The following is a 24,881-nucleotide window of genomic DNA, read 5'->3' as shown; positions in this document are numbered from 1 at the left end:
TAAGGGTCACCTGTAATGTCCGAAAGCCAACACAAGGTGGCAGCACCAGTTTTCACCATAGTAACAAACTCGGTTTAAATGGCAGCAGCATGAGATCAGTACCTGGACCCCCTGCCTTATTATGAAGCTTTTAAGATCATGTCAGATTTATTTATTTTTTGTGTATAGGGCTCGTCACTGCAAGTTGTCAAGTGAAATGCCTGCATAAATCAAATTCTTACAGCTCCCCCTAGTGGCAGCTCCACACCCACACTGCTTATTTGAGGTGCTATGGTGCTATGCCGTATGGTGCAACAGGCTGTCCTCTTAAAGCGGCTTGCTCTTCTCTTCACACACTTGTGGACTAAAACATGGCCGTCTCTTCACAGGTGCCAGCGTTGACTCTCAGGCCCGGGACTACGCCTCTGTCCTGTTTGAGGCTTCAGCCGCTGGAAACCCTGACACCATTGCATTACTCTTGGAGTATGGTGCGGATGCCAACGTGCCCAAGCACTCTGGACATCTTCCTATCCATCGCTGTGCCTACAGGGGGCATCTGACGTAAGCCAATTTTATTATTATGGCCCGTAGCGGTGGCCGCCTGCCCAGGCTCTGCCATCTGTCTTTGGCTTTCGAATGCTCCGAGGCCACCTGCATATGATGATTTTGTACGCCCCCTCTCAAGGCTCATTTGGTAATGTCCTAACGGAGCAGTTAAATGGCGATGATAAAAAGCATCGTCTCTTTCCTTCAGGGCTCTCGAGCTGCTGATCCCAGCGACGGACCGAACAGCAATCAAAGACAGCGGAATGAGCCCCCTTCACTCTGCCGCGGCCGGTGGTCACTACAAGTGTCTGGATCTCCTCCTCAAGTCAGACTACGACGTCAACCTCATGCTGGACCGGCGGGTGAGCAGGGGCTACGACGACCACCGGAGGTCTGCCCTTTACTTCGCAGTGTCCAATAACGACATCCCCTGCACAAAACTGCTTTTGGAGGCCGGTGCTTTGCCAAACCAGGACCCCGTAAACTGTCTGCAGGTGGCGCTGCGCATCGGCAACTACGAGCTGATCAGCCTCCTGCTGCGCTACGGGGCCAACGTCAACTACTTCTGTAGAGTCAACACCACCCACTTCCCGTCCGCCCTGCAGTACGCGCTCAAGGACGAGATGATCCTCCGAATGCTGCTCAGCTACGGCTACGACGTCTGCCGCTGCTTCGACTGCCCTCACGGCGACAGTTGTCACGTTCCCAGTGACTATGAAGGATGGTCACCAGCAGTCATCAAAGACAATATGGTAAGAGTCACTTTCATAAAGCACAACAGAAAGAATATCTGCAGCGATGGCGATCTGAGCTCACTTGTGGGAAGGGACACAGCTGCTTGTGTAGCGTAGCATCAACATAAGATGATCAGGGAAAAATACATTTTACCAAAAAAAAAAGATGCATGCGTTTTACAATTTGTCAGCATATGAATGAATGACTTGGCATGCGGATTATATGACACAATTAATGTGCTGTAGTTGTGAGTTCAATCCCACTACTGACACCAGACGAGCCTTCACCTGCCTGTCCTTCAACTGGGGGGAAAAAATAAAATGATATCTCAAATGTCACAAGTTGCCATGGAGACCACAGTCAGCCAAATACAGTGGAACCTCGGGTCACGAACGTCTCGGAACACGTACAAATCGGGTTACGACCAAAAAGTTCACCAAACGTTTGCATCTGTTCATGACCACACACTCGGGTGACGAACAAGCCAGTTTCCATTCCAGTTTGTATGCGCCGATGATTTCCACACGTGCTCAGTCTCTCCCTGTGCAGAGAGAGAGAGAGAGACAGCACGAGAGAGAGAGAGAGAGAGAGAGCAAGAACATGAGAGAGAGAGAGAGAGCGCGAGCGAGTGCAAGAACACGAGAGAGAGCGAGAGAGAGTGCGAGCAAGCGAGGGAGGGAGAGAGAGAGCGCGAGAGAGCACGAGCATGAGCGAGCGAGAGAGAGCACGAGAGAGAGAGAGAGCGCAAGAACACGAGAGAGAGAGAGAGAGAGCGCGAGCGAGCGAGGGAGAGAGAGAGCGCGAGCGAGGGAGAGAGAGAGAGAGCGCAAGAACACGAGAGAGAGAGCGCGAGAGAGAGAGCGAGCGAGCGAGCGAGGGAGAGAGAGAGAGAGCGCAAGAACACGAGAGAGAGAGCGCGAGAGAGAGAGCGAGCGAGCGAGCGAGGGAGAGAGAGAGAGCGCGAGCGAGCGAGGGAGAGAGAGAGAGCGCGAGGGAGAGAGAGCGAGCGAGAGAGAGAGCGAGCGAGTGTATATATATTTCCATACAGCTCTTACGGTCCGGAATGGATTAATTGTATTTACATACAATCCTATGGGGGAAATTACTTTGGGTTGCGACCAGACTTTTGGAACGAATTACGGTTGTGACCCGAGGTTCCACTGTATGTAAATCTGACATCTTCCTTTTCATGGATGTCCTTGATGTGGTTTGCTGTTGTCTGGCACAAGTCTCCATAGACTGCCATTTTAGAATACCCTTTTTTATTTTTGTTCTCCACGAAAAAAATAAGATGGCAAATTTTTCTCAGTCATCACCACAAAGAACATGGGGTAAAGTAGCATGAAAAAATATTTCATTTTTGGTCGGAGTATTTCTTGAATGCTTTCCTGTCACCATTTAAAGGCCATTTCACAAGAGCAGACACCAGTGGCTGCAATAACAGAGCTGAAGGAGTCGTCTGTACACCAGTGGTGACACAATTTCAGATTTTGTGCTGATATACAGAAAATGTAGTGAAGTGTGTTGGGGGCCCCTTGGTGGTCCCGACTATGTGCGGATGTCTATTGTGTAGAGCAGGAGAATTGTGAAAGCTCTTTGAAATTGCAGATTGCCATTCTAAATACGGGTTGGTTGTGGGGCAAAGTGGTATCCATGAGGGCAGAATGGAGTACCAGTAGCACTGGTGAGTACCACCGCTGCACATTCTTGTGCCCCTCATTGTCAGCGGCTGTTAAACATTTAGCTGCTCGAGTGCGCCCCCTAGAGAGACAGTCCAATAGATGACACTCTGGCTATCGGGCCTAGTCAACACATGAGGCCCTGGGTCAGTTTCTAGCTTCTAACAGGTCACAACTTACGTTCTTACACAAGTCTGTTTTGATTCTGGCCAAATCAGTGGCTAAGACCACCACACACTCGTGCAGGCATGAAACGTATCTGTCGATCACGCTGATAAATTCCTTTGTCAATTCAATTTTTTTTCCCTTTCTTAATCCCAGTTCTGTGAGGTGATCACATTGTCATGGCTGAAGCACCTCTCCGGAAAGGTTGTGCGCACCATGCTGGATTACATGGATCACGTCCGCTTCTGTTCCAAACTCAAAGCCGTTCTGGTCGAGCAAAAGCAGTGGCCGGAAATCTGCCACATTCAGGGTAAGTCCTGTAGGCCGTGAACATCTGGAGTGGCACATGCTGTAGAACAAAGTGGAAAATGTGTGTTGGGAAAGTGGGTGGTGAACCCCCGATACTTAAGGGGCGACGAGGAGGTGAAGGGGTGTGTGTAGCGACTGTGCCACTGCGCTTTGTAAATGCGGTCACGTGGATTTAGGCCAAAACCTAAGCCCTACTTTAATTTTTTCACCCCCCCCAGCACCTGAATATAAATATAATCCCAATCACACAGAATCCCAAATGATAAAATGCATATATTTTTAATCTTGTTTTTCTTTCAGCTGCTCCCATTAGGGGTTGCCACAGTGGATCATCTTCTTCCATATCTTTGTCTTCATCATCTTGTTCTATTACACCCATCACCTGCATGTCCCCTCTCACCACATCCACAAACCTTCTCTTAGGCCTTCCTCTTCTCCTCTAACCTGGCAGCTCTATCCTTAGCACCCTTCTCTCATTATACCCAGCATCTCTCCTCTGCACACGTCCAAACAGACGCAATCTCACCTCTCTGACTTTGTCTCCTAATTCTCCCACTTGAGATGACCCTCTAATGTCCTCATTTCTAATCCTGTCCATCCTCGTCACACCCAATGCAAACCTTAGCATCTTTAACTCTGCCACCTCCAGCTCTGTCTCCTGCTTTCTGGTCAGTGCCACCATCTCCAGCCCATATAACATAGCTGGTCTCACTACCGTCCTGTAGATATTTTTTAATAATACTAATAAAGTGAACAAGCAACCAACACTGTTCTCTACTGTCTTCACAAGAGCACAAACTATACCAGACACTGTAAGGAACAACAAATTTTAGAATCTGTGTGTTTAAAGCAGAAGAGTGAAAATGAAATAACACACATTAGTGTAGCCACAGGGAGGTAGGGTAGGGTAGGGGTGGGCAATTGCCCACACTCTCTGAGCTGCTGCCCACCCAGTCAATTTTCAATTTGCCCCTCATTCAGCTGCTAACTGATGGTCAAGTTCTATAAACCATTTTATCTGGGTGAAATTTTATTCCCCCACCTAGTTTCAAATGTGCCCACCCACCAACAAATTATTGGCTACACTGCAGTAGTAGTAGGGTGTTGTACCGTGTTGGCCATTACGGATGGAATGAGAAGTCAATCAAAATGACCCCTTTTATTGGCTCACTGCAAAGATTACAATATGCCAGCTTTTGAGGGCAACTCTTTCCAATAAGGAATAATCACATCTTCTGCGGTGGGTTGGCACCCTGCCAAGGATTGGTTCCTGCCTTGTGCCCTGTGTTGGCTGGGATTGGCTCCAGCAGACCCCCGTGACCCTGTGTTTGGATTCAGCGGGTTGGAAAATGGATGGATGGAATAATCACATCTTGTAATCACAAGTTACATCTTGCCAGAAGAAGGGAGCTGAGTTGCCCTCAAAAGCGGGCATATTGTAATCTTTTCAGTGACTCAATAAAAGGTGTCACTTTGATTGGCTACACTATGGACACACAACTAGTGCCAGTGTTAGGTTATTTTGCACCCTAGTCCAAGCTTCTTGGTGTGCCAACCGACTGTTCAGTAGCTAACCTGTGCGGCTGAGTTTCCCCCAAAACCTACCGCCACCCACATCTTTGCCCAAAGTGAATGCCTAATCCACCTTGATGGTTGCACCAGCCCTGCACACAATATACAGTCAGAGATTCATTAATGATGTAAAAGAAATATAAAAACAATTGGATAAAAAGTCCAACGAGTCCAAAAATATGCAAAATTATTGACTGGCCTATTATATGGAAAACAGAAGAGAAGTTAATCCTGGTGACTGTAATTTGTCCAGATAATAAAAAGTGAGAAAACATCCGGCCCTACCAGTAAGGTTTGACCAGGCTGTAATAGTCTTGTCCCGAGAAATCAAAAATCCAGGAGGTCCCCATTGTCACCTCAATGAGGTGGCCCGCATTTCCTCTGTTCTATCCGTTTGCTGCTCGGTCAATAAGCGATCCGTGCGCACATGCGTATTGAAACCGTACATCACCGCACACTTTAAGGTGCCACCCCGATCTGTTTAACGCGTGCGTGTGTACAATTTAACGCCGCAAGTGATGTCATAACCGAGTACAGAATTACAAATACAATATCTAGTAACTAATTATTAAAAATAACAACAGACCTCTGAGACTGCGGATACATTTTTAACAATGTCGCTTTTCTTTCTTAAATCCTCCGCTCCTGCTTTGACTCCGCCCCTAATTGCCAATACGTGCTTCCCATTGGCCCGTTTCTTCCTGTAGAAAACGCGGTGTACGGTTTTGTTTTACAACCAGACGCACCCAAATAAGCAGACGGTTACTTATAATATAAAAGAAGACATCAAAAGGTGCAAACAAACGAGGAAACCAGTTATTCACAGGACAACTGCTACACAAAGAAAAATCTAAATGAATGGAATACATTACTGACAACAAAATATATACAGTACAGCCAAATTACAAAAGGTATCAAAACAGCAATAAACGTACATGACCTCCATCCCCAGCATCGCCACCCCGCGACGTTGCGCACTGTACACGAGCGGAGCACGTGTCAGTGGCGCCTATTAATTAATAATAATAATAATAATAATAATTCATTACATTTATATAGCGCTTTTCTCAGTACTCAAAGCGCTATCCACACCAAAGCGAAATAAACCGTTTATTTAAATTAGTCGATGAGACGGACTGTAAACTGCTTCCCGATAAACGGATTTAACATCCCAGTCCTACCTTCAAATGTGCTGACAAACTGGAAGGTTTTAACCCTCGCGTGCATCCCATCCTGGACCACTACGTGGCGTCTTTGCTCCAACTGAGGACTGATGTCTTACCGCCTGTTCGCCGTCTCCATACACGCGATTCTACAACACTTAATAACATGGCATTCCAGCTGTAATTGTTATTAGAACTGTGCGTCCTCCTCAGTTTATCTAAGATGAGACGAGACATGGAGTAGGAGTGGGGGAGACTTTTAAAGATTCAAGTAATTTTCTATGACAGACACCTAGGACAGATATACTGACCATTCGACGATCTCATTGCAGAAAATCCCCGCTGCCTGATGCACCTCTGCCGCCTGAAGATTCGAAAATGTCTCGGACGTCTCCGCCTGCGAGCCCCTGTCTTCATGGCCTTCCTGCCCCTGCCTGATCGCCTGAAGGACTTCATTTTGTACAAAGACTTCAGTTCGAATTTTTAGGGCCGCCACATCACCTGCGAACAAGAAACACGACGGAGTGAAGCACGGAAAGAGCGGCTGAAGCCGGAGAGGAGCTGAGGCCAGGGCTCACTGCTGCTTGTGATCAGGAGATTCAGAACAAACATTTTATAAAATTACTGTGTGTGTGTGGGTGGGTGGGTGTTGAGCCGTTTGTGAATTTTTCTTTTTAATTTGATTAATAAACAATGAAAAGCTAAAACCAAAAAAGTCTAAAAGCCATTCCTACCTGCTGCAGGAGACACGTTTATTTTATTTAGTGCTTCTAATCCTGGTCAACACTCCAAGGCACTTTCACATTTCTCGGTTTAATTCAAATCAGTTCAATTTATTCTTGCTACTTTTTTCTCATATCTTTACACACAATCTCAAACAATTTATGACGTGGGAGAAAGGGTAATGATTACCCATGGCCCACTGTGGGGGGCTCAAAGCCTGGGTCCACACAGACCACTTATATGGCTTATTGTTCTGTGGTACACCCCTGGTTTGCCATACGATGGACTGGCACTCTGTCCAAGGTTTCTTCCTGCCTTCCATCCTATGCTGGTTGGGACAGGCTCCAGTACCACCCCCGTGACCCTGGTCTGGATTAAACAGGTTAGAAAATGATGTCACATAATGACTGAAACACAGGGCCAACATCAAACTCAAAAGTCAGGTCTGAAACGATTCACATTTACTAACTTCAACAAAGCTACACTAAAACAGTGGGTGTCAAAAAAGGCAATTCTCTGATTAAAAGGGGGAAGTCGCACACAGACATGCTGTCATCTTTCTGTCACTATACATGACAGACCTAGGACAGCTATTAGGCTCTATAAATGTGAAAGGCACTATATAATACATAGACAGATAGATGTGAAAGGCTCTATAAGATAGATAGACAAACAGAAAGATAGATCTTTTTGATTTCTCCCCAGGGGATAATTATACATATTAAAACAACGTCTTTATCCAGCCCTGAAAGCTGCCATTGTGATAAGAGGGAGAGAGATGCACCGCCACATAGGTTTCCATAAGACCTTGGAGACTTCAGCATTTCCCACATACACACAATTCTCACAATACTACACCGTAAAAAAAAAAACTATATAGCTGAAGCCCAAAATCAAATACCACTTCCTGAAACCCTAAACATACAATGAAAATCTCGACATTTTGCAATGGATACTTAAATAAAAATCTACTCACAGTCTCAATACCAGATAATAACATCAAAATCAAACGTCTACACACACACCAGAAATGTGGTTTACAGTGAGCACCAACTAGACGCTGTGTTACACTGAATCAAAACAGAATATTCTTTAGGAAATAAAGTTAACTACAGCTAGTGCCACAACAGAACCGCCTCGATTTACTTGTAAAAATCCACATATGAAATCCGCGGCAGGAGGACATTTACAAGGTACAGTACTAAACTAAGGGTCTGAATATTTCCATATTGTATAAATGATAGACTTGAGTGTTGGATTGTTAATAAATTTGCAAACCTTTCCGTAAACACTGTAAGCACCGCCACAGAGCGAATGTTGCGCGTTTGCCGCTCGTCTGTCTGTCTGTCAGCTGTTTCGGAGCCGACCGGTGATTCACAGCCGCACCCTGAAAGCTCTCTGAGGTCATTTGCGTAAATCGCGCCGTTTCTCGAGAAAGAGAAGAAAGGACAACAATTAACGAAAACAAAACTGGCAAACAAACTAAACGGATCAGCAGCTGCATTGGCCATGTGAAAGGAACAGCTACGAAGATCTGTCTAGTTGGTGAAGTCAGACGATCGTCTCCAAGGACTGTAATTCCGTAAATTCTGCATTGTTTTCAGTTACGTCTGGCGGACCCGGGTGTGCTCCTTCAACTTATTTTTTTTAGTTATGGTGCAGTACTGACTGTGGAAACATTTTACATTTACAATTCAGATTCTTTTATTGGACGACTTCAACACTTCCTGCGGTGGGCTGGCGCCCTACCCGGGGTTTGTTTCCTGCCATGCGCCTTGTGTTGGCTGGGATTGGCTCCAGCAGACCCCCGTGACCCTGTAGTTAGGATATAGCGGGTTGGATAATGGATGGATGGATGGATGGACTTCAACACTTCACCCATCCAATACAACAAAACAGCTCGAACTCTGAACTATTGTGTGAACTCCGAGAGAGGCCGGGTGCGTATGTCACGGTATATATTTGTAATCTCACTATGTGTGTTGGGGAGGTAAAAAGCCATTGCTGTTTAAATATATTTGTCTTTCTTTTTAAATGTATATTTATTCTGTCTTTGCTAAAATTGTCTTGTAACTGTCTATTTTACATATTTGATTAGATTAAACAAACATTATTAATCCCATGGGGAAATTCAGATATCATTACACATGTACTATAATATATATATATATATATATATATATATATATATATAATTAAAAAAATACACACACACACAAATATATACACATACAGGTACTGTATATACATACACCTACATATATATATATACACACACACAAATATATACACATACAGGTATATACATACACCTACATATATATATATATATATACACACACAAATATATACACATACAGGTATATACATACACCTACATACAGTATATATATATATATATATATATACAGTGGTGTGAAAAACTATTTGCCCCCTTCCTGATTTCTTATTCTTTTGCATGTTTGTCACACAAAATGTTTCTGATCATCAAACACATTTAACCATTAGTCAAATATAACACAAGTAAACACAAAATGCAGTTTTTAAATGATGGTTTTTATTATTTAGGGAGAAAAAAAATCCAAACCTACATGGCCCTGTGTGAAAAAGTAATTGCCCCCTTGTTAAAAAATAACCTAACTGTGGTGTATCACACCTGAGTTCAATTTCCGTAGCCACCCCCAGGCCTGATTACTGCCACACCTGTTTCAATCAAGAAATCACTTAAATAGGAGCTGCCTGACACAGAGAAGTAGACCAAAAGCACCTCAAAAGCTAGACATCATGCCAAGATCCAAAGAAATTCAGGAACAAATGAGAACAGAAGTAATTGAGATCTATCAGTCTGGTAAAGGTTATAAAGCCATTTCTAAAGCTTTGGGACTCCAGCGAACCACAGTGAGAGCCATTATCCACAAATGGCAAAAACATGGAACAGTGGTGAACCTTCCCAGGAGTGGCCGGCCGACCAAAATTACCCCAAGAGCGCAGAGACGACTCATCCGAGAGGTCACAAAAGACCCCAGGACAACGTCTAAAGAACTGCAGGCCTCACTTGCCTCAGTTAAGGTCAGTGTTCATGACTCCACCATAAGAAAGAGACTGGGCAAAAACGGCCTGCATGGCAGATTTCCAAGACGCAAACCACTGTTAAGCAAAAAGAACATTAGGGCTCGTCTCAATTTTGCTAAGAAACATCTCAATGATTGCCAAGACTTTTGGGAAAATACCTTGTGGACTGATGAGTCAAAAGTTGAACTTTTTGGAAGGCAAATGTCCCGTTACATCTGGCGTAAAAGGAACACAGCATTTCAGAAAAAGAACATCATACCAACAGTAAAATATGGTGGTGGTAGTGTGATGGTCTGGGGTTGTTTTGCTGCTTCAGGACCTGGAAGGCTTGCTGTGATAGATGGAACCATGAATTCTACTGTCTACCAAAAAATCCTGAAGGAGAATGTCCGGCCATCTGTTCGTCAACTCAAGCTGAAGCGATCTTGGGTGCTGCAACAGGACAATGACCCAAAACACACCAGCAAATCCACCTCTGAATGGCTGAAGAAAAACAAAATGAAGACTTTGGAGTGGCCTAGTCAAAGTCCTGACCTGAATCCAATTGAGATGCTATGGCATGACCTTAAAAAGGCGGTTCATGCTAGAAAACCCTCAAATAAAGCTGAATTACAACAATTTTGCAAAGATGAGTGGGCCAAAATTCCTCCAGAGCGCTGTAAAAGACTCATTGCAAGTTATCGCAAACGCTTGATTGCAGTTATTGCTGCTAAGGGTGGCCCAACCAGTTATTAGGTTCAGGGGGCAATTACTTTTTCACACAGGGCCATGTAGGTTTGGATTTTTTTTTTCTCCCTAAATAATAAAAACCACCATTTACAAACTGCATTTTGTGTTTACTTGTGTTATATTTGACTAATGGTTAAATGTGTTTGATGATCAGAAACATTTTGTGTGACAAACATGCAAAAGAATAAGAAATCAGGAAGGGGGCAAATAGTTTTTCACACCACTGTATATATACACACACACACATATATACACAAACACATTTGACTGTTTAATTTTTTTTTGGATCAAAAGGGGGGTCCCGGGGGTGGGGGTGATATTAGCCACCTTACAGTTTAGGAATGTGAGCGGTAGCGATTGGCCCATTTCGGCATATCGATTCCTGTTCGTTGTAATGTGCTTTTACTTTGTCATTGTGCGTGATCTGAGTGTTAATTGCTGGGCAAACATGGCAAATTTATCACCACCCGGAGGTGGTGTGCTCAGGTGACGATATCACCAATGCACTCATCAAGTGTGACATCCCCTTAAACCAAAAGTGTAATGTGACATCGGCTTTAGAAGAGCCTTGTGTTTTCTGGCTGAAACGCTGTTAGGGTCTTTGAGGTTTCACACACAGTGGTCCGCTTTTGCTAGCATAAAAGTACATCAGTGATCAGTTGACTTCTCTTCTCAGCCAGACGAATGCATTGTTGTTGCGTAGGTCTCTTGTGCACCTCGTTGTCCTTTAGCGAGGCCGGACTCAATGCAGCACCCACATCTAACTTTATTATAGGTGATCTTCTGCTCTTATGTTCCAGCACTAGATTACCCTTTGGAGACTATCCCAAAACCGCAGCAGGAAGAGTGCACTTTGGTTCCTGAAAATCGACGCCTAACTCTCCGTGAAGTTGCTGAAGAACTGGGCATCAGTAAAGGTTTGTGTTACACAATTTTGACTGAAAAACTGCAGATTCACCACGCTGCTGCAAAATTTGTACCGCGTCTCTTGACAGATGTGTGGTGTCACCGTCGGTTAGGAGATGTTAGATCATTCAAATGCTGATGAAAACTTTCTGAAAGGTGTCATAACAGATGATGATGATGATACGTACTGTAGGTATACGGACCCAGTTGAATTTTTCGTTGTTCCCGAAGTTGAACTCCATCCTGAAAGGTCACCAATATTAAACAATAGAAAACTGACCACGGGGCCTACACAACATTCCACAAAATGAGTTCCAGGACGCATTCAAACTGTTGGGAAGCAAAGTATAAACAGAGGAAGGGAATACTTTGAAGGAGACAAGTCTGATTACGTTATGAGGAGAATTACATTTCACTTTCTTTTGGACAGACCTTGTATTTCAATGTCAATGTCATTTTAGTTGTCCATCATTTCTTTACGTTTTAAAGCCTCCACACTTGATATAAACTGAATCTAATGAATTATTTTTCACTTGTTTGTTATTGCTCTTCTAATTACCAGAAACAGTTTGTGAGACTCCAGGACTGCTTGTCGCCAGTGAAACACTAACTGTAACGTCAATCAAACCTTTCTATCTGCCTGTAAGAGATGTTCAGTATTTTATGTACATGGAATAGTTGTATAAATGCAATGTATAAAACTGTAATCTTTATTTCTATTATTGTTATTAACACAGTTCAAGTAGGGACTTCAACGGTATTTTAAAAAATAAGCAGCTCAGGAGGATAAGCGCTCCTTCCGAAATGAAAGCCCCGGGTTCAAGCCGCCATGCAGGATTTACTTCAAATTATTTCTTAATCGCTAGTTTACATGCAGTGCACTCCAACTTCCAGTAATATTCCCCCCCGATAAAAGGGCTAATTCAACCCACCCGCTACAATACCGGCCAGTCCATGTGTATACAGTAAAGGGCCCCTTTATTTAAGGGGTCCGCTGACCTGACTATGGTATAAAGCAGGGGTGGGCAGATTCAGTCCTGGAGGGCCGCAGTGGTTGCAGGTTTTTGTTCCAACCCAGATGCTTAATTAAAAAACAAACCTTGTCAACTATTTAATTGCATGGCTTGTTAGTGCTTTAACTCTGCCATGTAAGGTCATTCTCATATCCTAGATTTATTTTCATTTCTAAGGATATCATCCAAATAATTTGAAGTCTAAAACAGATGAGTAATTCTCAGTGCTTCACTTTTTTCTCTTCACTTTCCTTCCAAGTATTTAAGTAAACCAAATAGTGCGTGATAAATACACACAGGTGTAAATGGTAACAAGCTAAATGGAGAAATGCTGGTCTCTTTTGTGGTTTTGTGGTATTGCTAATTATGAGCAATTAAAAACCAAGAATACAGCTGTTTAAGACTAAAATAAGCAATAAGGGTTCAAAATCTTAACGAGCGAGACAACTAAAGTGAAGCTGAAGTGTTACTTGAGCAATAAGGGCTTCTTATTAAGTAATTGGGTTGGAGCAAAAACCTGCAGCCACTGCGGCCCTCCAGGACTGAATTTGCCCACCCCTGGTATAAAGCACGAGTGACCGTCAGTGTGTGAGTCCGTTGTCTTACAGCTCAACCGGGTAGACCACTGATATAACTCTCTCCACCACCGCCGAATCCCTACCCGAGTAAAAGAGTATTTATATTTTATTAATCCCTTTATTAGAAGGGGTTGGCAATAAAAATAGTTTATAGTGTAGGCCGCTAAAGGCAGTGCGACATCGTAAAAGGAGAGCGACCCGAACCGGCCACGCGGTTCAAACAGAACCACCCCGAACCGAAGGCAGGCCCTGAGCTCAAGCCCAGCTTCTACCCCATAGGATTCACCTCACATACCATGTAAACTGTCCATTTATTTGCAGCGCCTTCTATTCTGTCAATGATAAAAGAGATTTCGGATTACTTCCAGACGGAGGATTAGCTCACCGATATAGATGAGCCGATTCAGCTCTCCCGCTAAAAGGCGGCGGTGCAGCGTTCGAGCTCCGCCGTGATGAGGGGTCCGCAGACCTGTCGCTAACATTAAAATGTGTCTGGTCAGCGTGCTAACCAGTCAGACTCGGCAGCTCAAACCGTTAGACCACTCTCGGAAGGTGGAAGCGTGCGGGTTCGAGACTACCCTCCAAATCATAGCAGCATCTAAAATAAAAATCAGCCTCTTTATTTGCTGTGGCCACCGACGAGTTAACGGTATAAATGATTTCTGTATCATTCTGCTAAAGACGACCCCATGGTGGCGTAGCGAAACAAACAGGCGACTCCATCAGCCAAGGCCGACTTGGATCCGCGATCGAGACGACCGATCAGCAGCTGCATAACCCGAAGCGTCAACGGTGGGACCAGCCTTCAAAAGTGCGCATTGATCGTTTATTTGTAGCATTCTCCATTCCGTCAATGATATAGATGATTTCTTGTACCATATGAAAAGAGGATTAGCTCACCGAGCTAGACATGAAGAGTCAGTTCTCCTGGTAAAAACAAAAGGCTCAGGGTTCGAGCGCTGTCCTCTCCAGCAGGGATGAGGGGTCAATTCATTTATTTAAGGGCTCCGCAGACCTGTCGTTAACATTAAATGCGTCTGATCGGGGTAGTAGCTAGCGAGACTCGGTAGCTCAACCGGTTAGACCACTCACGCAAGGTGGAAGAGTGCGGGTTCGAGTCTGCCCCCCAAATCATGGAAGCAACTAAAATTGGAAACAGCCTCTTTATTTGATGTGGCCACCGAAAAATTAACGCTATAAATGATTTCTATACCCTTCTTCTAAAGGGGACCCCCGTGGTGGCGTAACGAAACAAGCAACCGACTCCATGAGCCAAAACCGAGTCGGCCCCGCGATCGAGACCGAAGGGGCACCCGAGTAGAGGAGGACTCTTCTCTCTCTCTCCCCCTCCCCCCCCCCCCCCCCCCCCCCCCCCGAGAATGAAGGACACTGTATTTTATTTGACGTGTGGACAGACAGATGCGTTGTTAAAAGAACTGAAACTCCAACACAAAAAGGACTCAAAGAGTAGCTCTTTAGGATAAGCACCTTCAGACCCACGAGCCAAGATAAAACAGGCAGTGGGTTCGAAACTCCCTCTTACCACCATCAGAAGAGAACATGACCTGCAAAAAACAGAAACCAAAATTTACTTTTAATAGTCAGTCATAATAAGAAAACTGAGCATTATGCATTTGTAAAGTGAGGTAAATAAAAACTACAACAATATAATAATTATATTAGTACATTTTAATTATATAGCTCATTTCCCATGTTCAAAGAGCGTTTACAGGAACTTAGAAAAAGCAACAGGGAATACACAATATTAGATACAAAATTATATCCACATAAAACACTAAATAAAGAAATACTGGAAAACAAGCTATTAGCTAAACAAACGCACTTGATGAACTGAGTGTTCTCTCGTTTGTCAAATTTCTTGTTCTTCTCTTCAAAATGGATTATTTATGGTTACTGTAATTAACAAAACAGAACATCCAGCTCACTACTTCTCAATCAGCTCCTCCTTGTTTACTTAATCATTATAACATGTCTTTGTAAAACGAATATCAACAGCAGCCCGATTCAAACATTTGTTCAAAGCTTAGCGTTTCGCTCTTTTTCGCCTTTTTATTACTGTACCTCGCTTAAGAGCATGTGGGAGGTGGCGCGGCGCAGTCAGCGTTTTACTGACAGCCAAAAGAGGCGGAGCAGAAACGCCCATTAGTCCAATAATCCAATAGAATTTAGAAGCAGACGGAAAGAACCATAGACATTATACAGTATAGATAGACGCCGCATTCACGTCACGTCAGCGCGTCCGCCATATTGCGAGTGGCATTTAAACTAATACAGGTAAACGTGGAAACCGGGTTTTCTGATGAAAAAACAATAACGTTTAAAACAGTATCTTTTACATACAACAGATTTTGGCGAATCGTTTAAATGCAATTATTTATATCAATTTATACACTAATAATGGCAATTATTAAATAATAATAATTATTATTATTATTAAATAATTCCTCCCATATAAGTAACATTTCTCAGACTGCCATCTTCCATCTCCGAAACATTTCTAGAATTCGTCCTGTTCTTACACAACACAGTACTGAAGTATTGGTTAATGCCCTAGTCCCCTCCCGTATAGATTACCGTAATGCTATTCTATCTGGCATCCAGCAAAAACGTATCCATCACTTACAACTTCTTCAAAATTCTGCTGCCAGGATAATAACCTGCTGTTGTAAATCCACTGAACACATTACACCGATTCTCTCTCAACTTCACTGGCTCCCTGTTAACTACCGAATACAATACTAAATACCTCTCTTAACATTTAAAGCTCCCCCCTACCTCACTGATCTCCTCCAGACTTACACTCCTCTCGCTCACTCAGATCCTCATCTGCAGCTCGACTTTCTGCACCACACATCAAACTCAGTTCTATGGGGGCTCGAGGGTCCTCTCGTAGTGCTCCTCAACTCGGGAATTCTCTTCCCTTTCATATTCGTCAGCTCGATTCGATAACACATTTTAAAACTACCGTCAAAAAACTTATCTTTTCAAACTGGCATACCAATTGTGAATTTTGTACTTTTACTGCCAGATATCTTTGTTTGTTTGCTAATTATTGCTTTTTGATTTACAATTCCCTTGTTTAATTTTACTAATGTTTAATTTTGTTGTAACGTGACCTTGAGTGCTAAGAAAGGCGCCTATTAAATAAAATGTATTATTATATTATTAATCATTGAGATGAAAACTTGACCAATGTCTGAAAGTCAAATTAGTAAGACTACAACTGGCAGTCTGGTCTTTCTTTTAACAGTGAAATGATACATTCAATGACAAAAATAAACAATTTTATTGTATACAAATTGGCTTAATTTCTGAAAACAGTTTGTACAAGCCCAACCAGCATATGTGTGAGGCATCTTTATTCATTACTTCACTCCACAGCGGTGCCACTCGCAAAATGGCGGCAACATTGACGCACGATGCTGCTGGTCATGCGGCATCTAGTAATTCTCTGTCTATGGAAAGAACACCCTGTTACTCGAATCTCCAATAGGCTTCAAAGATGGACGTACAGAAACGCCCTTTTCTGCACCAACATCCAATTAAACTAAAATTAAAGTAAAATTAAATTAAATGTGAATTTCCCCTTGGGATTAATAAAGTATCTATCTATCTTAAACTTTGACATAGAAATGCCCCCTGCTGAACTAATACTTAGAAGGGGAACAACTGAAGCCGAAGTCATAGACGAGCTTAGCGCATCAGTGTACCGTAATGTTACATTTTCCGGGCCAGTGGGACGCACACACGAGACAGTGTCACGGGACAGTAGCGCGCTCACAGGCCAGTGTCTCGGCTCTACGGGCCAATGCCTCGCCTTGCATTAACAGGTTACTGAGGTAATTTAAAAATAATAGCATATACAAAGTTCATATCGCAGTTTGAGGAGTTCTTAATATTCTGGTGTCAAGTCTTTTTAATAGGCCAAACAATGCTTTTACGTGTCCAAATGAAGATGCAAGGTAATAATGAGGACACTTAATTTAAAACCCCATCCGAAGCACAGTTAATTTGCAGTTCTTGCCATTCCTCATTTCCTACATCTATAAACTTCGTCCGTTGCGAGAGATGGATGTCTGAAGCGGAGCTCCGTTAGCAGCGGTGTTATTTTTTTAAAATTATTTCCTTATTATCCTGAGATATCCTGTATTTATCCAACCCGAGGGTTCTACTACAGCATATATAAGCATGGTCAACAAGAAAGGGGCTCAGAAAGAAATGGAAAAGAAAACTAAAGCTGCATCCAAGCCCAAACCGACAAGTCCAAATTCAAGCTCAAGGTATGGCCTTTCAGAGAATGACTTGGAACAGATGGGCGAAAGCCCAGACTCCTCGGGACCACAGTCCACAGCATCGGCTCCAGTTGAGAGCGAAAGGGGGAGCGAATGTGCGAGTGACGCAGGTCACGATAGCTCGCCGATTGGAGAAGATCATTTGAAACTGGAAAAGGCCTTGCAGTCCGCACTTTCACCTACTCCACGCAAGCTGGGCACATCGGCTGTAATAGAGCCCGCCACTTCACGTACAGTGCTTGAAAGCAGAAATGATCTGTCCGAAGTGAAGGTGATGATCGCGGAGCTCAAGCAAGAGATAAAGAATGATATAAAGAAAAGTGAGAAGGCAAGTGAGAAGCTGCAGCAGGAGAACAAAGACTCGGAGAAACGCGTATATATCCGCTTTGAGGTGGCCTTTAATGGTATGCTGGATAAAATTGAGGAGCACAGTCAGGAAAACGCGTCTAAACTGAGCACATTTGCCAATCAGCTGGAGGATGTTAAGCAGGCATTCACAACTCGAATTGAAACAGACGAAAATCTAGCATCCACCGCTGATGGAAAAGCAACAGCTGCCAGTTCCGAATGCAAAAAACTCAGACAGACTTGCTGCTCTGGAAGATGGAAGCAAAAGGAATAATATTAGAATCGAAGGTCTACCTGAGAATCGTGAAAGTCCAAACCCAATGAAATTCGCAGCTGAGCTATTCTCTAAAATAATTGGAGAGGATACCGAGATAGCAGCAGATCATCGCTTACGCGGATCAAACACCTTTAGACCTAGGTCTTTTATTATCTGCTTCGAGAGATTATTATATAAGATAGATGTGATGGCACTCCTCAGACGCAAGCAAGAGATTACATTTGTAAATAACCACATTCGTATTTTCCCTGATTTCTCTCCCGCAACAGCTGCTAAACGTGCAGCCTTCTACAATATTAAACAGTGGTTACGGCAAGCCGATATCAAATACAGCCTCTTGTACCCTGCCAAACTGATAGTGGATGTTCAAGGCCAAAACTACATCTTTTCCAGCAAGGAGGAAGCAGAAACGGAATTAAGAAAGCTGATCCCAACACTAATCTGAAACGCAATAAGGAGTCGCATCCTGTCATGGCATAGCAAGGAGATATCACCTGCTGTCTGATCCACTTGTAATGATACGGGTATTGTAATTATACATTCTTTTCATGACTCGGACGTTTTCTGTTTATATTTTATGACGTGTGTGTGAAAGAAATTAACTTTTTTTTTTTGTTCTTACTTCCCTAAAGGAGACTGTTTAACATCATACCCTTGGTTTATTGTTATTATTGCATTAAGACTATAAAATGACATCAAAAAACTCAGAATCAATATCTCCATGATGGGACAGTTAACTTTGTGAGCTGGAATGTTAAAGGCCTGAACCATGAATTAAAGAGAAAGAAAGTACCTAACAGGTTTAAACGCTAAAATAGTATTTTTTACAGGAGACTCACTTACTAAGCAAGGATCAGTTCAGACTACAAAAAGGACTGGGCTGGCCAAATGTTCCATTCTAGCTTTACAAAGAAAACTAGAGGTGTGGGAATCCTCCTACATAGAACAGTCTCATTTGTAGCATCAGATGTAGTATCTGATCCGGAAGGGAGATATGTGATGGTCATGGGCAACTTATTTAACTGTAAAATGATTTTGATAAATGTTTATGCACCTAATGTCGATGATAAGGAATTCATACAAAACGTTTTTGCATCCATTCCCAATGTGAACACTCATAACATTATAATGGCCGGGGACTTTAATTGTGTTTTAAATCCACTCTTAGATAGATGTCATCCCCCCTGTGACAGGAGTCCTAACACTGCAAAGACAATTACACAGTTTGTAACTGACCACAACTTACCAGAACCCTGGAGGTTTCTAAACCAAAACTCAAGAACATATTCTTTCTACTTACCAGTTCATCATTGCTACTCAAGAATAGATCATTTCTTGCCTACGATTAAATCTTGCAAGTACGATGCTATTGTTATTTCCGACCATGCACCTCTGATCTTGGAGCTAAAGTCTCTATGCCCCTCACACTCACCTCGTAGATGGCGTCTTAACCCGCTTCTATTAGAGGACGAGAACTGTACAGAATTTATATCCAAACAAATCAGCTTCTTCATAGAGACAAACACACCCTCAGAGGTTTCTGCAGGAATATTCTAGGAAACTCTAAAGGCCTTCTTAAGAGGACAGATTATTTCATATCTTTCCCACAGGAATAAATTAGAAACCAAAAAAGTATCAGAACTAAAAAGCGAAATTACTAGAATAGATGAAGAACATGCCAGGCAACCAAGCGAGGCTCTACATAGGAAAAGGCAGGTTCTGCATTCAGAACTCAACCTCTTGACGACTAAAGGAACTGAACAACTAATTTATAAATCCAGACATCATTACTATGAACACGGAGAGAAAGCTAATAAGCTTTTGGCTCAACAAATCCACAAGCAAGAAGTTTGCAATGCAATCCCAGTAATCACCTACACAAACGGAGACCTGCTATTCTACAGCACTTAATAACATGGCATTCCAGCTGTAATTGTTATTAGAACTGTGCGTCCTCCCCAGTTTATCTAAGATGAGACGACACATGGAGTAGGAGTGGGTGAGACTTTTAAAGATTCAAGTAATTTTCTATGACAGACCTAAAACAGATATACTGACCATTCGAAGATCACAATGCAGAAAATCCCCGCTGCCTGATGCACCTCTGCTGCCTGAAGATTCGAAAATGTGTCGGACGTCTCCGCCTGCGAGCCCCCTTCTTCATGGCCTTCCTGCCCCTGCCTGATCGCCTCAAGAAGTTCATTTTGTACAAAGACTTCACTTTGAATTTTTAGGGCCGCCACATCACCTGCGAACAAGAAACAAGACGGAGTGAAGCACGGAAGGAGCGGCTGAAGCCGATACTTCTGGAGAGGAGCTGTGGCCAGGGCTCACTGCTGCTCGTGATTACAGGAGATTCAGAACAAACATTTTATAAAATTACTCTGTGTGTGTGTGTGGGTGGGTGGGTGTTGAGCCGTTTGTGAATTTTTCTTTTTAATTTGATTAATAAACACTGAAAAGCTAAAACCAAAAAAGTCTACATGCCATTCCTCAAAGCCTGGGTCCACACAGACCACTTATATGGCTTATTGTTCTGTGGTACACCCCTGGTTTGCCATACGATGGACTGGCACTCTGTCCAAGGTTTGTTCCTGCCTTCCATCCTATGCTGGTTGGGACAGGCTCCAGCACCACCCCCGTGACCCTGGTCTGGATTAAACAGGTTAGAAAATGACATGACATAATGACTGAAGCACAGAGCCAACATCAAACTCAAAAGTCGGGTCTGAAACGATTCACATTTACTAACTTTAACAAAGCTACACTAAAACACAGGGTGTCAAAAAAGGCAATTCTCTGATCAAAAGGGGGAAGTCGCACACAGACATGCTGTCATCGTTATATCACTATACATGACAGACCTAGGACAGCTATAAGGCTCTATAAATGTGAAAGGCACTATATAATGCATAGACGGATTATATAATGCATAGACGAATAGGTAGATTTGAAAGGCACTATAAGATAGACAAATAGAAAGATGGATCTTTTTGATTTCTCCCCAGGGGATAATTATACATGTTAAAACAACATCTTTATCCAGCCCTGAAAGCTGCCATTGTGATAAGAGGGAGAGAGATGCACCGCCACATAGGTTTCCATAAGACCTTGGAGACTTCAGCATTTCCCACATACACACAATTCTCACAATACTACACCGTAAAAAAAAAACTATATAGCTGAAGCCCAAAATCAAATATCACTTCCTGAAACCCTAAACATACAATGAAAATCTCGACATTTTACAATTGATACTTAAATAAAAATCTACTCACAGTCTCAATACCAGATAATGGCATCAAAATCAAACGTCTACACACACACACACACACACACAACAGAAATGTGGTTTACAGTGAGCACCAACTAGTCGCTGTGTTACACTGAATCAGAACAGAATATTCTTTAGGAAATAAAGTTAACTACAGCTAGTGCCACAACAGAACCGCCTCGATTTACTTGTAAAAATCCACATATGAAATCCGCGGCCAAGAGGACATTTACAAGGTACTGAACTAAGGGTCTGAATATTTCCATATTGTATAAATGAGAGACTTGAGTGTTGGATTGTTAATAAATTTACAAACCTTTCCGTAAACACTGTAAGCACCGCCACAGAGCGAATGTTGCGCGTTTGCCGCTCGTCTGTCTGTCTGTCAGCTGTTTCGGAGCCGACCGGTGATTCACAGCCGCACCCTGAAAGCTCTCTGAGGTCATTTGCGTAAATCGCGCCGTTTCTCGAGAAAGAGAAGAAAGGACAACAATTAACGAAAACAAAACTGGCAAACAAACTAAACGGATCAGCAGCTGCATTGGCCATGTGAAAGGAACAGCTACGAAGACCTGTCTAGTTGGTGAAGTCAGACGATCGTCTCCAAGGACTGTAATTCCGTAAATTCTGCATTGTTTTCAGTTACGTCTGGCGGACCCGGGTGTGCTCCTTCAACTTATTTTTTTTAGTTATGGTGCAGTACTGACTGTGGAAACATTTTACATTTACAATTCAGATTCTTTTATTGGACGACTTCAACACTTCCTGCGGTGGGCTGGCGCCCTGCCCGGGGTTTGTTTCCTGCCTTGCGCCCTGTGTTGGCTGGGATTGGCTCCAGCAGACCCCCGTGACCCTGTAGTTAGGATATAGCGGGTTGGATAATGGATGGACTTCAACACTTCACCCATCCAATATAACAAAACAGCTCGAACTCTGAACTATTGTGTGAACTCCGAGAGAGGCCGGGTGCGTATGTCACGGTATATATCTGTAATCTCACTATGTGTGTTGGGGAGGGAAAAAGCCATTGCTGTTTAAATATTTTCGTCTTTCATTTTAAATGTATATTTATTCTGGCCCCCGTGACCCTGTGTTCGGATTCAGCGGGTTGGAAAATTGATGGATTTATATATACTGTATATATTATATATAATACACACATAAAAATATATACACATAGGCCTACAGGTATATACATATTACACATATATATATATATATATACACACACACACATATATATACAGTATACACACACAGGTCCATAAATATTTGGACAGAGACAACTTTTTTCTCATTTTGGTTCTGTACATTACCACAATGAATTTTAAATGAAACAACTCAGATGCAGTTGAAGTGCAGACTTTCAGCTTTAATTCAGTGGGGTGAACAAAATGATTGCATAAAAATGGGAGGCAACTAAAGCATTTTTTGAACACAATCCCTTCATTTCAGGGGCTCAAAAGTAATTGGACAAATTAAATAACTGGAAATCAAATGTTAATTTCTAATACTTGGTTGAAAACCCTTTGCTGGCAATGACAGCCTGAAGTCTTGAACTCCTGGACATCACCAGATGTTGGGTTTCCTCCTTTTTAATGCTCTGCCAGGCCTTTACTGCAGCGGCTTTCAGTTGCTGTTTGTTTGTGGGCTTTTCTGTCTGAAGTTTAGTCTTCAACAAGTGAAATGCCTGCTCAGTTGGGTTAAGATCAGGTTGTGTTAAATAAATGCTTTAGTTGCCTCACATTTTTATGCAATCGTTTTGTTCACCCCACTGAATTAAAGCTGAAAGTCTGCACTTCAACTGCATCGGAGTTGTTTCATTTAAAATTCATTGTGGTAATGTACAGAACCAAAATGAGAAAAAAGTTGTCTCTGTCCAAATATTTATGGACCTGTGTGTGTATATATATATATATATATATATATATATATCTACAGTGCATCCGGAAAGTATTCACAGCGCATCACTTTTTCCACATTTTGTTATGTTACAGCCTTATTCCAAAATGGATTAAATTCATTTTTTTCCTCAGAATTCTACACACAACACCCCATAATGACAACATGAAAAAAGTTTACTTGAGATTTTTGCAAATTTATTAAAAATAGACAAATTGATAAAGTACATGTACATAAGTATTCACAGCCTTTGCCATGAAGCTCGAAATTGAGCTCAGGTGCATCCTCTTTCCCCTGATCATCCTTGAGATGTTTCTGCAGCTTCATTGGAGTCCACCTGTGGTAAATTCAGTTGACTGGACATGATTTGGAAAGGCACACACCTGTCTATAGAAGGTCCCACAGTTGACAGTTCATGTCAGAACACAAACCAACTATGAAGTCAAAGGAATTGTCTGTAGACCTCTGAGACAGGATTGTCTCGAGGCACAAATCTGGGGAAGGTTACAGAAAAATTTCTGCTGCTTTGAAGGTCCCAATGAGCACAGTGGCTTCCATCATCCATAAGTGGAAGAAGTTCAAAACCACCAGGACCTTCCTAGAGCTGGCCGGCCATCTAAACTGAGCGATCGGGGGAGAAGGACCTTAGTCAGGGAGGAGACCAAGAACTCGATGGTCACTCTGTCAGAGCTCCAGAGGTCCTCTGTGGAGAGAGAAGAACCTTCCAGAAGGACAACCATCTCTGCAGCAATTCACCAATCAGGCCTGTACAGTAGAGTGGCCAGACGGAAGCCACTCCTTAGTAAAAGGCACATGGCAGCCCGCCTGGAGTTTGCCAAAAGGCACCTGAAGGACTCTCAGACCATGAGAAAGAAAATTCTCTGGTCTGATGAGACAAAGATTGAACTCTTTGGTGTGAATGCCAGGCGTCACGTTTGGAGGAAACCTGGCACCGCTCATCACCAGGCCAATACCATCCCTACAATGAAGCATGGTGGTGGCAGCATCATGCTGTGGGGATGTTTTTCAGCGGCAGGAACTGGGAGACTAGTCAAGATAAAGGGAAAGGTGACTGCAGCAATGTACAGAGACATCCTGGATGAAAACCTGCTCCAGAGCGCTCTTGACCTCAGACTGGGGCGACGGTTCATCTTTCAGCAGGACAACGACCCTAAGCACACAGCCAAGATATCAAAGGAGTGGCTTCAGGACAACTCTGTGAATGTCCTTGAGTGGCCCAGCCAGAGCCCAGACTTGAATCCGATTGAACATCTCTGGAGAGATCTTAAAATGGCTGTACACCGACGCTTCCCATCCAACCTGATGGAGCTTGAGAGGTGCTGCAAAGAGGAATGGGCGAAACTGGCCAAGGATAGGTGTGCCAAGCTTGTGGCATCATATTCAACAAGACTTCAGGCTGTAATATAACAAAATGTGGAAAAAGTGATGCGCTGTGAATACTTTCCAGATGCACTGTATATATATATATATATATATATATATATATATATACACACACACACACACACACACACACACACACACACACACACACACACACTTGACTGTTTAAATTTTTTTTGGATCAAAAGGGGGCG

The 24,881-nt window shown here is 42.9% G+C and overlaps 1 protein-coding gene across 3 annotated transcripts in view; it reads left to right on the top strand.

Annotated features, from left to right (window-relative positions):
- Positions 1-20,529, top strand: part of LOC114668944 (dynein axonemal heavy chain 12-like) — a 30,089-nt gene extending 9,560 nt beyond the window's left edge. The window contains exons 7-10 of one of the 3 annotated variants that reach the window (XM_051921020.1): positions 369-540; positions 734-1,277; positions 3,261-3,414; positions 20,187-20,529. In XM_051921020.1, the coding sequence (XP_051776980.1) occupies positions 369-540; positions 734-1,277; positions 3,261-3,414; positions 20,187-20,341 (1,025 nt within the window). In that variant the 3' untranslated portion in view covers positions 20,342-20,529. Of the gene's footprint in view, positions 1-368; positions 541-733; positions 1,278-3,260; positions 3,415-6,480; positions 6,650-20,186 lie in introns of those variants that run through there. The other 2 variants (XM_028824977.2, XM_028824978.2) reach the window with 2 other exon arrangements.
- Positions 20,530-24,881: the final 4,352 nt, after the last annotated feature.

Source organism: Erpetoichthys calabaricus, chromosome 18 (assembly GCF_900747795.2).
Source record: "Erpetoichthys calabaricus chromosome 18, fErpCal1.3, whole genome shotgun sequence".
Taxonomy (NCBI): domain Eukaryota; kingdom Metazoa; phylum Chordata; class Cladistia; order Polypteriformes; family Polypteridae; genus Erpetoichthys; species Erpetoichthys calabaricus.
This window is presented reverse-complemented; position numbering and strand designations above follow the sequence as displayed.